The 12,373-nt window shown below is 61.7% G+C and overlaps 1 protein-coding gene across 1 annotated transcript; it reads right to left on the bottom strand.

Moving 5' to 3' along the window:
• Positions 1–2,816: 2,816 nt before the first annotated feature.
• ADGRD2 (adhesion G protein-coupled receptor D2) lies at positions 2,817–11,673 on the bottom strand (the record flags this gene model as incomplete). Its single annotated transcript, XM_081103169.1, is given in 20 exon segments — positions 2,817–2,944; positions 2,994–3,071; positions 3,851–3,881; positions 4,167–4,223; positions 4,810–4,908; positions 5,005–5,058; positions 5,190–5,231; positions 6,585–6,723; positions 6,725–6,733; positions 7,892–7,974; positions 9,056–9,205; positions 9,207–9,296; positions 9,563–9,639; positions 9,983–10,075; positions 10,446–10,472; positions 10,475–10,531; positions 10,534–10,688; positions 10,690–11,044; positions 11,307–11,519; positions 11,652–11,673. Coding segments are annotated over 20 exon segments (1,959 nt in total).
• Positions 11,674–12,373: the final 700 nt, after the last annotated feature.

The following is a 12,373-nucleotide window of genomic DNA, read 5'->3' as shown; positions in this document are numbered from 1 at the left end:
TGCCTGGGATGGAGGTGACACTCAGATAACCTTTGGTTCAAAACTCTGGGCAGGCAGGATAGGGGGTGGGGGAATATCAGGCCCTGTCGGGGGCTTTGGGCCCCTTCTCATCCCTGGGGTCCTGCCATGTCTGGGAGATGCGGGAGCCTTCGGGGCTCAGCCTTCATTCCATCCTGGCCGTGCAGCTCGGCCACCCACTTGGGCGGAAGAAGCAAGCATTTAATGAGCACCCACTGTCCCTGCAGTGGCCCAGTGAGACAGCAGTTACAACCCAGGAGGGTGCCCCTCGGTCATTGACCTGCCGGGACAGTCAAACCTGGGTCCACTTGACTGGAGAGCACTGGCCGGGTCCTCTGTCCACCTGGTGGCCAGCCACAGGCCGGCGGCCTGGTTCTCTCGCGATTCCCTTGCCTCCCCCTCCCCAGCCACTTGGTGGCAGCAGTGAGCACTGCCGACATCTGAGGCTTCCGCTGCTCCAGGTGCCTTCCCCCGGCTTTGCCGGCTTCCGTCTTGTCTCGTCTGTTCTCCAGAGCCCGCTATGGGCACAGAGGGGAGAAGCGGCCTGCCCAAGGGCACACCCTGAGCAGGGGCAGGGCCCTCATGCAAACCTTGACGCTGCTTGACCAACCTGGTTTGTCCCCAGGGCCACTCCTGATCCTGCCACTGTGCAAATTCAGAAAAGGCGCCCCCTCTAGGGCAAGGTAGCCCGAGGCACATAGCTTGGCAGTGGCTTTTATGCAAAGATGAAACATCCCTTTCCGCCTTGGCACCTTCTGAAGCGGAGCAGGTGCCCTGGTTCCTGCCCCCGTGGAATGTCCACTTTTGTAGGAGACTTACTCAGATCGTAATCCAATGTGACACATCATATGACTGAGACAAGATGAGAAGTGACTCATTCTGCTGGGGGGTGGGGGGGAGGGCAGGAAGTCTCCATAGAAGGGGTGTCATCCAAACTGGGTTTTGAAGGATTGATTCCCAGGAGTTTATCAGTTAGACAACTGTTGGGGGCATTCCAGGCAGAGGAAGCAGTGTGAGCAAAGGGATGGAGGGGTGTCAGTGTTTGGGGACCCAAGAGAAGTTATTTTGTTTGGAGAGTAAAGAGACTGTATGGGAGGAAGGGTATGGAGCAGGTGGAGGGGAGAATGGAAAAGACTTCTTGGTCCCTGCCCCTGGGCCCCTCCCCCCACCAGTCTGTATTAGTTGGGGGTGGGGGGAGACGCGAGCCCTCTGCAAGTGAAGGGAGGGGTCAGAGGGCTTTGTGAATGCCGGCAGTAGGACCACCAAGTGCCTCACCCAGGTCAGCGCAGCCTGGTGTGCCCTGTTCTGCAGCTGATGGGCGGGGCTTCCAGAGGTTCAACAGTCCCCCATCCCCAGAAAGAAATACCCAGGTATCTGTCCACCCCCACCCCACCCCCCATAGAATCAGTCACTTCATGTCTCCCCCAAGAAGAAACCCGGGCAGGGCTCAGGGTAGAAGCAACTTCTAAGGCTGCAGAGGGGCTGGGTCTCAGGGCTTCCCCCAGGGTGGCTGCCCTGACGCTCCTCACCTGTGCCCCTCACTGTGCCCGCCCTCTGGCCCAAGCAGCATTGGAGCCAGGCTGAGGTCAACAGGGCAGTTAGCCTCTGCACCCTGAGTCCCAGCCCCTGGGCACCCCCTTTGCCTGGTCCTTGCCTTGGGGCCTACCCTGGTCAAGCCCTAACACACCATCCGTGTTCCTCACCGGGGCCCTGAAACCATTCTGCCCTAGAGACACCCGGACTCAGAGAAGAATCTTGCCTGTAGCACAGAATGGAGAGTGGCAGGACCTGGGGGCACAGCCAGGCCTGGAGTCATTCGGGCACCTCCCGAAGCAAGACTCTCATCAGACCTGGAGCCAGGCCTGCCCGCCCTGGCGCCGCCTCTGAGCAGTCTGCCTGCGTGGCTCCCACTCACAGGCTCCGGTGTTAACTGCACAATGGGGTGATGGGGGCCCCCAGGCTGAGGTGAGGACCTGCGGCTCTAAGGCCTCAGCACCAGTTGGGTACGCAGCAGGTGCTAAGTGTGGGCTGCACCTGCCCTGATGGTGAAGCTGGGCCGTCCAGAGTCCAAAGCCAAAGTGGCAGCTGCCCTGTCCCCCTCCCCTCCCAGGGCGCCTGGCATCCTGTCCCCGTCCCTGGGCCAGGTCATCCCGGAGCGGGACAGGTCACAGGAACAGTTTTACTACGAGACACCACAGGGCCACCTGAACTTCAGGGCAGGTGGGGCGGACCGAGGGGAGGGACAGCCACCGACAGAAAGCTTTCTGGGGACAGAGCTGTGGGACCCGGTGGGCTTAGCGGGAGCACGGGGGACGGGAGAGGCTATGGCTGCTGGAGCAGGCAGTGGCCCACGCGGCTGTCTGTCCCTCCGGGGCCTCCATTTGGGCTTGGAGAAAAGTCCCCAAGCCCGCTAGAAACCTGGGAGGGAAGGGCACCCTTTGGGCTGGGCTGACAGAAACAGGGTGGGTGACCCCGGGACCCCCAAGATGGGGAGGGGCTGGGAACTGAGGCTGGGGTAGGACCTTGGGTGGGAGTCCGGGCCTGGGTGCCCTGGTTAGTCTCCCTCATTCCCCCTCTGAGCCTGAGTCTCTCCATCCAAGCAACACCTGTGTGCCCGGTGGGCGTCCAGGAGGGCACAGCGCTGGCAGCCCGCGCTCCTCCCCGCGCTCCTCCGCACCCCGGCTCAGGCCACCAGAGTAGGTCGCGGGTGGGGTTGGGGGCCAGGGAGTCGGAGGGTGGGGCCGCGTTGGGCGGAGCGGGAAGCGGCTCGGTTGCTATGAGCGGCCTTAGCAACCCGCTCATTCAGCGGAGACAAAGGCGCTGTCACTTGAGCGCAGAGGCGCTGCTGCCGCTTTCTTGTCCCCACAGACGCGCTGTGCCTGCGGGGGTGGGGGTCCCGCGGACCGCTGGGCGCGTGGAGCGGGGGCTGGGGTTGGGGGAGAGGCGGGGAGAAGTTCACGCCCCTGGAAACGCACCCGCGGCGAGGCGCCTGCGGCCTCCCAACAGGCCTGCAGGGGGCGCCTGCAGCCCACTGTGTAGCCGGGCTGAGGCCACTAGGCAGGGAGGAAGGCCGCTGGGAGCATGGGGGTCCCAGACCGGGGTCCACATGGCCCCCGCTTACACCTGTGATTGCCCCTGCGCCGCAGTTTCCCAGCTGCCACTGACCCTGGCTAGTCCTGGCTCCTTTTTGAGCCTCAGTTTCCCCATCTGTACAATGGGAGGTCGACGGCACCTCCATTTTCCCAGGTCACCCGATTAAAGGCAGCACACGCCTGGGGTTTGGGACAGAGCCCAGTAAGAGCTCCATAAACAGGCCTCTTGCTCCAGCTGAAAGGAATCCTGGAGTTTGAGGCGGCCGGCTGCCCACAGGTGCCCCCAGCACGCCCCCATCAGCTGTTCCGGGGGAAACCCAGGCCTCGGAGGAGACCACTGGCCCACGCTGGGTTTGGAAGGCCTCTCAGAGCCCGAGGTATCGGGATGGGGGTGGGATGGGGGGCGAGGCCAGGAGGCCAGGCTTTTAGGGGGCCGGAGAGAGGGGGCGCACAGAGGAAGGCAGACTCTGGGAAGGCGGACTTCCTGCTCACTGCCCCTCCCCAGCGCCAGCTCTGGGAAGGGGACCCCAACTGACCGGCTAAGTGACCTCTCCCGAGGAGCCCAGGGTGCCAACGGGGGACTTCCGGGCCCCCCAAGGAGCAGAGTGAGCGGAAGGCCCGTAGATTGTGAGAGGTCAGGAGTGGTTGCTTCTCAAATCACTTTCAGATATTCTGTACAGTGTGGGGAAGGGTGTCCAGCGCCCAGGGGAAAAGGGGCACCCCTGAGGTGGGAGCTCTACCTGAAGCCTTGAATGCTGTCAGCTCCACAGCCTGCGGACAGAGGGGGTGCTCAGGGGCCTGGGCCCCACTCCTCCTGCCCCCCTGCCCGGGGGCCCTTAGCTACCTTGGTGATAACGCCCCCTCTCCTAGTGGCCTTGGCATTCAGGTCCTGCAGGGTGCAATCAGCCCCTCGAAGCTGGTCACTGAGGAGTGGGGGCCTGGGTCCCCAGGGGAGCCCACCACCCCAGCCCCACCTAATCCCTGTGGTTTCCCCAACCCCGCTGGACACACTTGCTAGCCCCCTAGCAGAACCCGCTGTCCCTGTCCCAGCCTCACCGGGCTCTCGGGTTCTGCAATGGAGGAGAAAGTTGTGGGGATCCTGGGATCCTGGGACTGTGGGTCCCTAGTGGGGGGAAACATTCAAGTACGTGAACTTTGGGGAGGGCTGAGGCAGGAATCTCTTTCTCTCTGCTCCCCCATTCTGGGTGGGGACCTCAAAATCAAAGGACCTAGGAATCTATTCAGTGGCTTACCCTCCAGGTTAATGATGAGGAAATGGAAGGCCCAGAGAGGGAAGGTAACTTGCCCAAGGGCACACAGCAGGTGAACCAGCGCTGGAACTCCTATCCTGGCCTTCAAGCCATTCAACCCAGCCCTTGTCTCAGGGCCCTGATCCTCATCCACCCACCTGCCTTCTGCACGGGTACCCAGGGAAGGTGACCCTGGGCAAGCGCCACTTCTGGGCTGGTACCAGGGGCCCCTGCTCCCTAGTGGTGGTGGTGGTGGGAGGAAACCAGCCATTTCTAAGCCACCCCCCCCCCCCCCCCGCCCCAGGCGCCACGGGTTCAGAATTTCCTGGGCCTCAGGCTCTTTGTTTTTCAGATGTGCTGTTGCCCTCACAGCTCTACCTGAGCACTGGGGAAACTGAGGCACTGGGAGGCACTCATACTGGGGGGGGGGTGGGGGGGGGTGAGGCCATACCTCTGAGAGCCAAGTGTCTTCGGGGTGGAGCCAAGGCTATAGGGTTGTTTGGGGCTGCCTCCCAGGGACCTGAGGGCCTGGGGTGGGATGCCTGGTCCTGGGGGCTGGATCGGGCCTGAAAGGAGAGGTTGTAGCAGCTGGGACCCGGCTGTGTTGGGACCTCCCACCCCGCGATCCCTGAGCCTGCTCACACCGTGAGCACCTCGGCTGCCTTCTTCTCAGCCATCCTTTGCAGGGGGCTCCGGACCTGGGGGTGGGCATCAGGGTCAGGCCTGAGACCCTCCCCTGACCCCTAGGGGCCAGGAGCCCATCAAGGTAAGCTCCTCTTACCCAGGCCCCACCAATGTCCCCCCACTCACCTCCCCACCCACCACTCACCTCCCCATTGTAGGCTGCGTAGACCAGGAAGATGTCCGGCCCCTGGGGACAGACCCAACAGGTATGTAGGTGTCATTGCCTGGGGCCACCTTCCCCAACCACTTAGCTTGGGGCCACAGTAGAGACACATCCAGAAATACTCAGAGAAACAGGCTGATGAGCACAAACCCTGCCCAGCCCACCTCCGGCACTGGGGAGGGGCAGCTGTGGCATTCTATGGCAGAGAACCAGAAGGGCCTCGCCCCGCTCCACCCCACCCCACCCCACCCCTTCGGCCTCTCACCTCTAGGCAGCCTCTGCCCTGCCTCCCTCCATGCCCCACCCCCAGGCCTGCCCATCCTCACAGCCTCACCCTGCTGCAAGGTGGGGGGTTGGGGGGTGGGAGAGGGTACACCTTCCTGAAGCTCCAAGGCTAAGTCAGGTCCTGGGATGGCAGCCCTGGGATTTCATTCTTTATATATATTATTGATTTCAGAGAGGGAGAGGGAGAGAGAGACAGAAACATCAATGATGAGAGAGAATCATTGATCGGCTGCCTCCTGCACACTCCCTACTGGGGATCAAGTCTGCAACCCGGGCATGTGCCCTTGACCGGAATCGAACCCGGGACACTTCAGTCCTCAGGCTGTCGCTCTATCCACTGAGCCAACCAGCTAGGACCCTGGGATTGCATTCTGACTGTGCCTCTAGCTCAGTGGCCTTCACCTCTCTGAGCCTCTGTCTCTTCATCTGGAAAGTGGGGATGCGGCCAGGACTTGCTCCTGATGGGATGGGAGGTGCTGTGTGTGCAGGGCTCAGGGCCATGGCGGGGGCATAGCTGGCTCCCCTCCCCACACATGTGAGGACCAGGAGGCCTCACCACTCACAGAGCATCATCCCTTAGGGTCTTCCTTGACCCTCACAGCAGCTCCACGTGGAGGTGGGGCGGACTCATTCTCCCCACTGATGGAGAGGGGCCCCGAGGCCTGGCGTGGGGGGCAGAGCCCAGGCCTGGGGCTGACTGGGAAGGGGCGGAGAGGTGACACTCAGAGATGGAGAGGCGGGTAAGTGACAGAAAGCGGGGGGGGGGGGGTGCCCAAAGACCCACAGAAGGGAGACTGAGAGGCCCAGGAAGAGCCCGGTGGGGTTGATGCCAAAGGTGATGGGGACAGGGAGAGGGGACAGGGACAGAGAGAGGCTGAGAGACAGAGAAAGACTCAGAAAAAATTCAGAGACAAAGAAATGAGACACCAGAGAGGAAAGGCTGAGAAGGGAGGGAGGGAGGCAGAGAGGGCGGGGATGGTGGCACTGGCAGCCTGCAGCTCTGTCCACCTGAGGGCCACAGGCAGGGATGGAGCTGGAGTCAACACCATGGCAACGGGATGCTGCTGCCTGCCCGCGCCTGCACCCCCCCACCCCCTCGCCTCCCTGCTCTGCGCCAGGTGGAGAAACCAGGCAAGGGCACAAGGCAAAGTTGGTGCTGTGGTTGCAGAAGCGGATGGTAGACTCCTGGCACAGGGCAGCCACAGAGCAGCCAGTGGTGGCCCAGGAGCCCCGTCTCTGGGCTGGGGGTAGGGAACAGAAGGGCTGCACATGGTGGTGGGGCCAGGTGGAAAACCCCTCTCCAAAGCCTGGGGTACCTCAGCGCTCTGCCTCTAACCAGCTCTGTGACCTTGGGCAAGTCCCTGCCTCTCCTCAGGCCTCAGTTTCCCATCTGTGAAATGTACTAACATTCTCGGAATGGTGGGAGGACGGGGCTGATGCCAGTGGTCACCACTGGTTGACTGTGTTCATCATTAAGCAATAGTGATTGATGTTCACTCCCTCAGCTAAAGTTCCAGGGTAAGGAGCTTGGTAATCCCTGTGCCCTTCTCTGCCCCTTAAAATGCCCAAGGGCCCTGGCCCTAGGCATATCACTAACTCTAACACCTATTCAACAGATGAGTCTCTTCTCAGAATAGGCTTGCATACCTCCTATGACAGGGAGCTCACTACCTCCTGGTTAACAGACTCTCCTGCCACAGCTTGTCCCCTGCTGAGTGGGGTCTGGAGCCACCCCCACAAGGCAGACGGGGAATGGAAGCCCCATACATGCCTGAGTCCTGCCTCATCCTCAAGCAGAATGACTATCTTTTATTATTATTATTAATATGTTTTTATTTATTTCAGAGAGAAAGGGAGAGAGAGATAGAAACATCAATGACAAGAGAGAATCATTGATCGGCTGCCTCCTGCACGCCCCCTACTGGGGACCGAGCCAGCAACACAGGCATATGCCCTTGACCTGAATCGAACCTGGGACCCTTCAGTCCACAGGCCAACGCTCCATCCACTGAGCCAAACCAGCTAGGGAAGAATGGATAAACTTTAAAAAACTGCCTTAGTTAAAGAACTTGACAATGGAAAATCACCTGATGCTGGAGTTCCAGAAAGCAGACGGGCTCCACCAGCTTCTGAGGGACGGCCTGAGGGCAGGAGACAGGGACAGGGCAGGTGTGTTGGGAAGGGCAGAGGATGCAGGGCGGACACTGAGGCATCCTGGTGTCTGAGCGGCCGGGGGTTGCCCAGCATGGGCCCTGGGTGAAGGGGCCGGAGAAAATGCCAGCGAGAGGGAAAGCGAGGTGGGCAGACGTTCAGGCTAGCATCATGTATGAGGTGGGAATCCTGGGGACAGGCTAAATGTCCCCCCTTTGGGGAGGGGTGAGCCACCTGGAGGCGCTCACCTGGTGAGAACAGACAGGTCTCTGGGAAAGAGCCCCGCCCTGTTGTTCAGCAAAGAAAAAGGCTGCACAGCAATATGCACAGCCTGCGCCCATTTATGTAGAAAAAGACGGTCTACGTCAGTGTGAGCACACACACGGCAGGTCTGGGGTCACACACACAGCTGACCACAATGCTGGGACAATGACACGGAGTTCATACGATGCCATCAGCAGTGAGGGGACAGCTGGCGGCCAGGGGCACCAGCCCCAGTCCAGGCAGGTGGCATCCTGAGCTTGGGCTCTTTGTCCCCACTGGGAGCGGTAATGGCACCACCACCTTACTAGAACCGTGGTCGGCAAACTGCGGCTCGCGAGCCACATGTGGCTCTTTGGCCCCTTGAGTGTGGCTCTTCCTAAGCCTTAGGAGCACCCTAATTAAGTTAATAACAATGTACCTACCTATATAGTTTAAGTTTAAAAAATTTGGCTCTCAAAAGGAATTTCAATCGTTGTACTGTTGATATTTGGCTCTGTTGACTAATGAGTTTGCCGACCACTGACCTAGCCTATCCCAGGGCCTCAGGTCCCCGGGTGAATGTGGGCTTACACCCTCCCCAGATGGGGAGTCCACCCCCTGAGCAGGTGAACCCCTCCATGGGACCCGCCTCCTGTGCTGTGTCATCCCCTCCCTGTCCCCAAGCCCAGGTCCCAGCTCTGCCCTCTGAGGCCAAAGGGGGATTGTCTCCGCTCCTTCAGCCCCGGAGATCCGCGGGCCATGTCCATGACCCCTTGCTTTCTCCCTTCTGTAGGCTGGTCACTCCCAAGCCTACAGCCCCTTTTGCGCGGGTGAGGTTTCCAACACCCTCACCCTCTGGATAGCATCTCCCATGTTCCCCAGAGTGCCTGAGCCTTTTGGGCAGACAAGATGGCCCAGTATCCAGGACCTCCCACATAAGGTGGTCAGCAGATTCTTGGCTACGAGGGAAGCCCATATTGATGAGTGGCTCTCAATAATTTTTCACTGTTGTTCAAGAGCAGCTGTATGTGCAAGTTCAACTTACAAAATAGACCAAAGAGGAACTACTCTTGACGGATGGGAAGGTGGAGCTCCTGGCTACACCACACGCTGGTGGCCAAGTTGGAACCAGAGCCCAGGCCCTGCCCCACCCGCTCTGTTAGCCTCACCTCGCTCACGGACAGCCACGCACCAGCCAGCTGCTCCTCCAGGACCAGGCTGGCCACAGACACAACGCCCTGGCCCCGCTCCTGCCAGGGTCCTGTCGAGGGCTCTGGCTCCCCAGCCCCAAGGGCTGTCACCCTCTTCAGGAAGTGCACCAACAGCCAGCAGCGCGGCTGGTCCCAGGAAGCTGGAGGCCTTGGCCAGGGACAGGTCTCCGAGGGCTTCAGAGAGGGGGTCGGGGAGGAGCTGTGGGCAGAGAATCCACTTACTGCAAGTCTGGCTGTCAGGAGGGAACACCCTGGGGCCACACTTGGGCTCGGCCAGGGTCTTCTTGGTGGGTGGAGGTCTCACTTGTCACCCAGTTCTCAAGGATCCCAAAATAGGGAGCATAAACAACCTCAAATCCCGCAGACACATTAGGGGGGTGTCCCCTTTACAGGGGAGGAAACTGAGGTGCAGGGAGGTGACTCATAGCGCCCCCAGGCTCCTCAGCACCCTGGAAGGGGGCTCACCACGATGGTGCTGGCCAAGGCGTTGACTCGGCTGATAACATCCTGGCCCGGCCACGAGAGGGCGTCCTGATCGGTCTCTGCAAGGGAGGGGAGGCCCGGCTGGGTTCTGGGCAAACCTCCTCCCAGAGATGCTCCGCCACCATGTGCGGCCGGGGGAGGAAGAACACGTTGACGGCTGTGTGTCTGGAGTCTTACACCTGGTGTTCTAGATGGGGAAGCCGAGGCACAGCATGGCAAAATCACTTGCTCAAGGTCACAGATCTGGGACTCACCCCGAGGTCTGGATGGCCCACTGACCTGTGGCCTTGACTCCCTAAACTCCCAGGCGGTGCCAACTGCGCATGCCCCCTCGGCCTACACTGCTCCATGCCCAGCTTCCCCTTCAGCAGAGCCCAGGGCCCAGGCGGGGAGCCCCTGTGCCGTAGCCGCAGAGGAAGGCCCTGGGCTGCAGGCAAGGCGCAGAGCCCTGGGTGCGGGGACCTGGCTCCCGCGTAGGGCACTCCTCTGAGGGCACTGGCCGGGGTGGGAGAGGTGTCAGGGCCGCATCCGGGTTCCTCGGCGGTCCCCAGGACCCACTGGCCTTGAAGGTGCCTGGACACCTGAGCGGGAAGCCAGGACGCCTGGCCTGGGAACCTGGGAGGAGGGGCTGCAGCCCGCACCAGGCACCGCCAGGCGGCTAGGGGGCGAGCGCACTCAGGCTGTTGGCCCTGGACGAATCCTCCAGGGACCGCCCTGGAGAAGAAGTGGCCAGAGTTGTCCGTGGCCGGGTTGGCATGGGGCGGTCAGGGTCCCCTGATCAAAAGGGAACGTACGGGGACAGGGGGCGGGCGTTGAGCCTAAGGCAGGATGGGGCCTGGCAGCCAGGGGTCGGGGTGGGCCGTACCCGGACAGAGAAGGCGCGCGGGCGGCAGCGCAGCAGGGAGGGCGTCGGGTCCAGGGCGCCCAAGTCCCCGCGGAAGAGCAGGCCTCCGGGGGCGGCGCGCAGGCCCGTGCCCGATGCAGCTGCGCGGGGCTCAGTGCCCGGGCCCGGAGGTGGAAATCCGTGAGGTTACCGCTGAAGGTGTCGTGCGCCGAGAAGCCCCCGCCCAGAGAGTCCTGATCTTGACCCCGCACCAGGATGCCGCCCGTCCGCGAAGAGCGCCCAGCGCCCGCCGCGCTGCTCCCAGGTGGCACACACACGGTGCCAGCGGCCGTCCGCGTGGAAGGCGACGAGGAAGGGCGCGTGGTGCCCGCGCAGCGCGAGCGCCGCAGGCACGGTGCCGCCCGGCTCGGCGAAGGCGCGCAGCTGCAGCCCGTTGGCCAGCGCGGGGGCAGCCAGAGAGGAGAGCGCGGCAGGGTCGGGGCTGGTGCGGGGCGCGGCGGCCCCCCACTGCACGTGCAAGCACGCCGTCAGCGCCCCCAGCGCCCGCAGGGGTGTCCGCAGCCGCGCCGCCCTGTCCGGCGTCCTCTCCCCGAACACCAGCGCCGCCGTGGTTCGTGCGCCTGCGGGGACGCAGGGGCTGGGACCCCAGTTTTCCCAGCTGCGCACGCCATCCTACCCCTGACGACCCTTGAGGCTGCAGGGTCCTTTCTGGGGGTGGGTGCCTCCCTCCCCCGAAGGAAGAAGTGAGGGCTCCAGTGCCCATGCCCAGGTGTCAACTGTGATGGGACTTCCTCTGGGCTCAGTCTGTAAGGACTTCCACGGTGGGTTCCCATCGGGGGTCACCAAAGCCTCGACCACCCCCACCCCCAGGCCCACACTCACGTCTCCGTGAGGCTCTTTGTAGAGGGGCCTTTCCTTGGGCCACCCAGATGGGGTCCGGCGGGCGTGAAGCGAGGACCGCACCTGGAGGTCCCAGTGCCAAGTGGCCAAACCGCTGGTCGCAGGACTCCTGGGCCTGCCACCAGCTCAGCCGCCGCCCTGGGAACTTGCATAGCCCATCTGCAGTCTCCACAACCTCCCTGGGGGCCACCGGAGCTGCAGGTGAGAGGGGAGGCTGTGGGGGAGCCCTGTGTGAGCCTCTGACCGGGTGGGGCGGGGCGGCCAAGGACACTGGGCTTGGAGTCAGTCTGGGCTGGATCCAGGGAACTCAGCCATTCGGTTTCTCACCCTGGTCCAGCCGTTTTGTCATCGGTGTAGGCAGGAATGAGATGGACGTGAGTGAAACTTTCAGCCCAGGGCCCAGTGGGTGGGGCTGAACGAAATGGCGTTTCCTAATCCCTTTGCATTGCAGGCCAGTGCACCCATTGGACCACCTGCTGGCTGAACTGGAGAAGGGAGGAGATTCCCTCATACTGACCTGTGACCTGAGGGCTCCTTGCTTCAACTAGGGCCTAGTGGTCAGCAAACTCATTAGTCAACAGAGCCAAATATCAACAGTAGAATGATTGAAATTTCTTTTGAGAGCCAAATTTTTTAAACTTAAACTATATAGGTAGGTACATTGTTATTAACTTAATTAGGGTACTCCTAAGGCTTAGGAAGAGCCACACTCAAGGGGCCAAAGAGCCGCATGTGGCTCGCGAGCCGCAGTTTGCCGACCACGGAACTAGGGAGTCGGAAGGGGTTCCAGACAGACTCCCTTTCTGAAAGAGAAGACGGGGGGGCTGGGTCAGGTCCCCACCCTCACGTGTGCAGTTACTGAATGCCTACTGCGTGCTCCAGTGGAGTGCAGTGGGACTTGAACTCTGGGTTCAAGTCCCACCCAGAGTATGATCTTGGGCAGGTCCCTTCCCCGCCCTGAACCTGAGTCCCCCGTGTGAAGAATAAAGAAGCGGAGGAGTGAATGTAAAACGCTGTAGCACCAGGTGAAAGCTTGTATTCTGTGTCTA

Source organism: Myotis nattereri, assembly GCF_964212035.1.
Source record: "Myotis nattereri genome assembly, chromosome: 12".
NCBI classification, from domain to species: domain Eukaryota; kingdom Metazoa; phylum Chordata; class Mammalia; order Chiroptera; family Vespertilionidae; genus Myotis; species Myotis nattereri.
The sequence above is the reverse complement of the archived record's forward strand: the minus strand, read 5'-3'. Positions and strand labels throughout refer to the sequence as shown.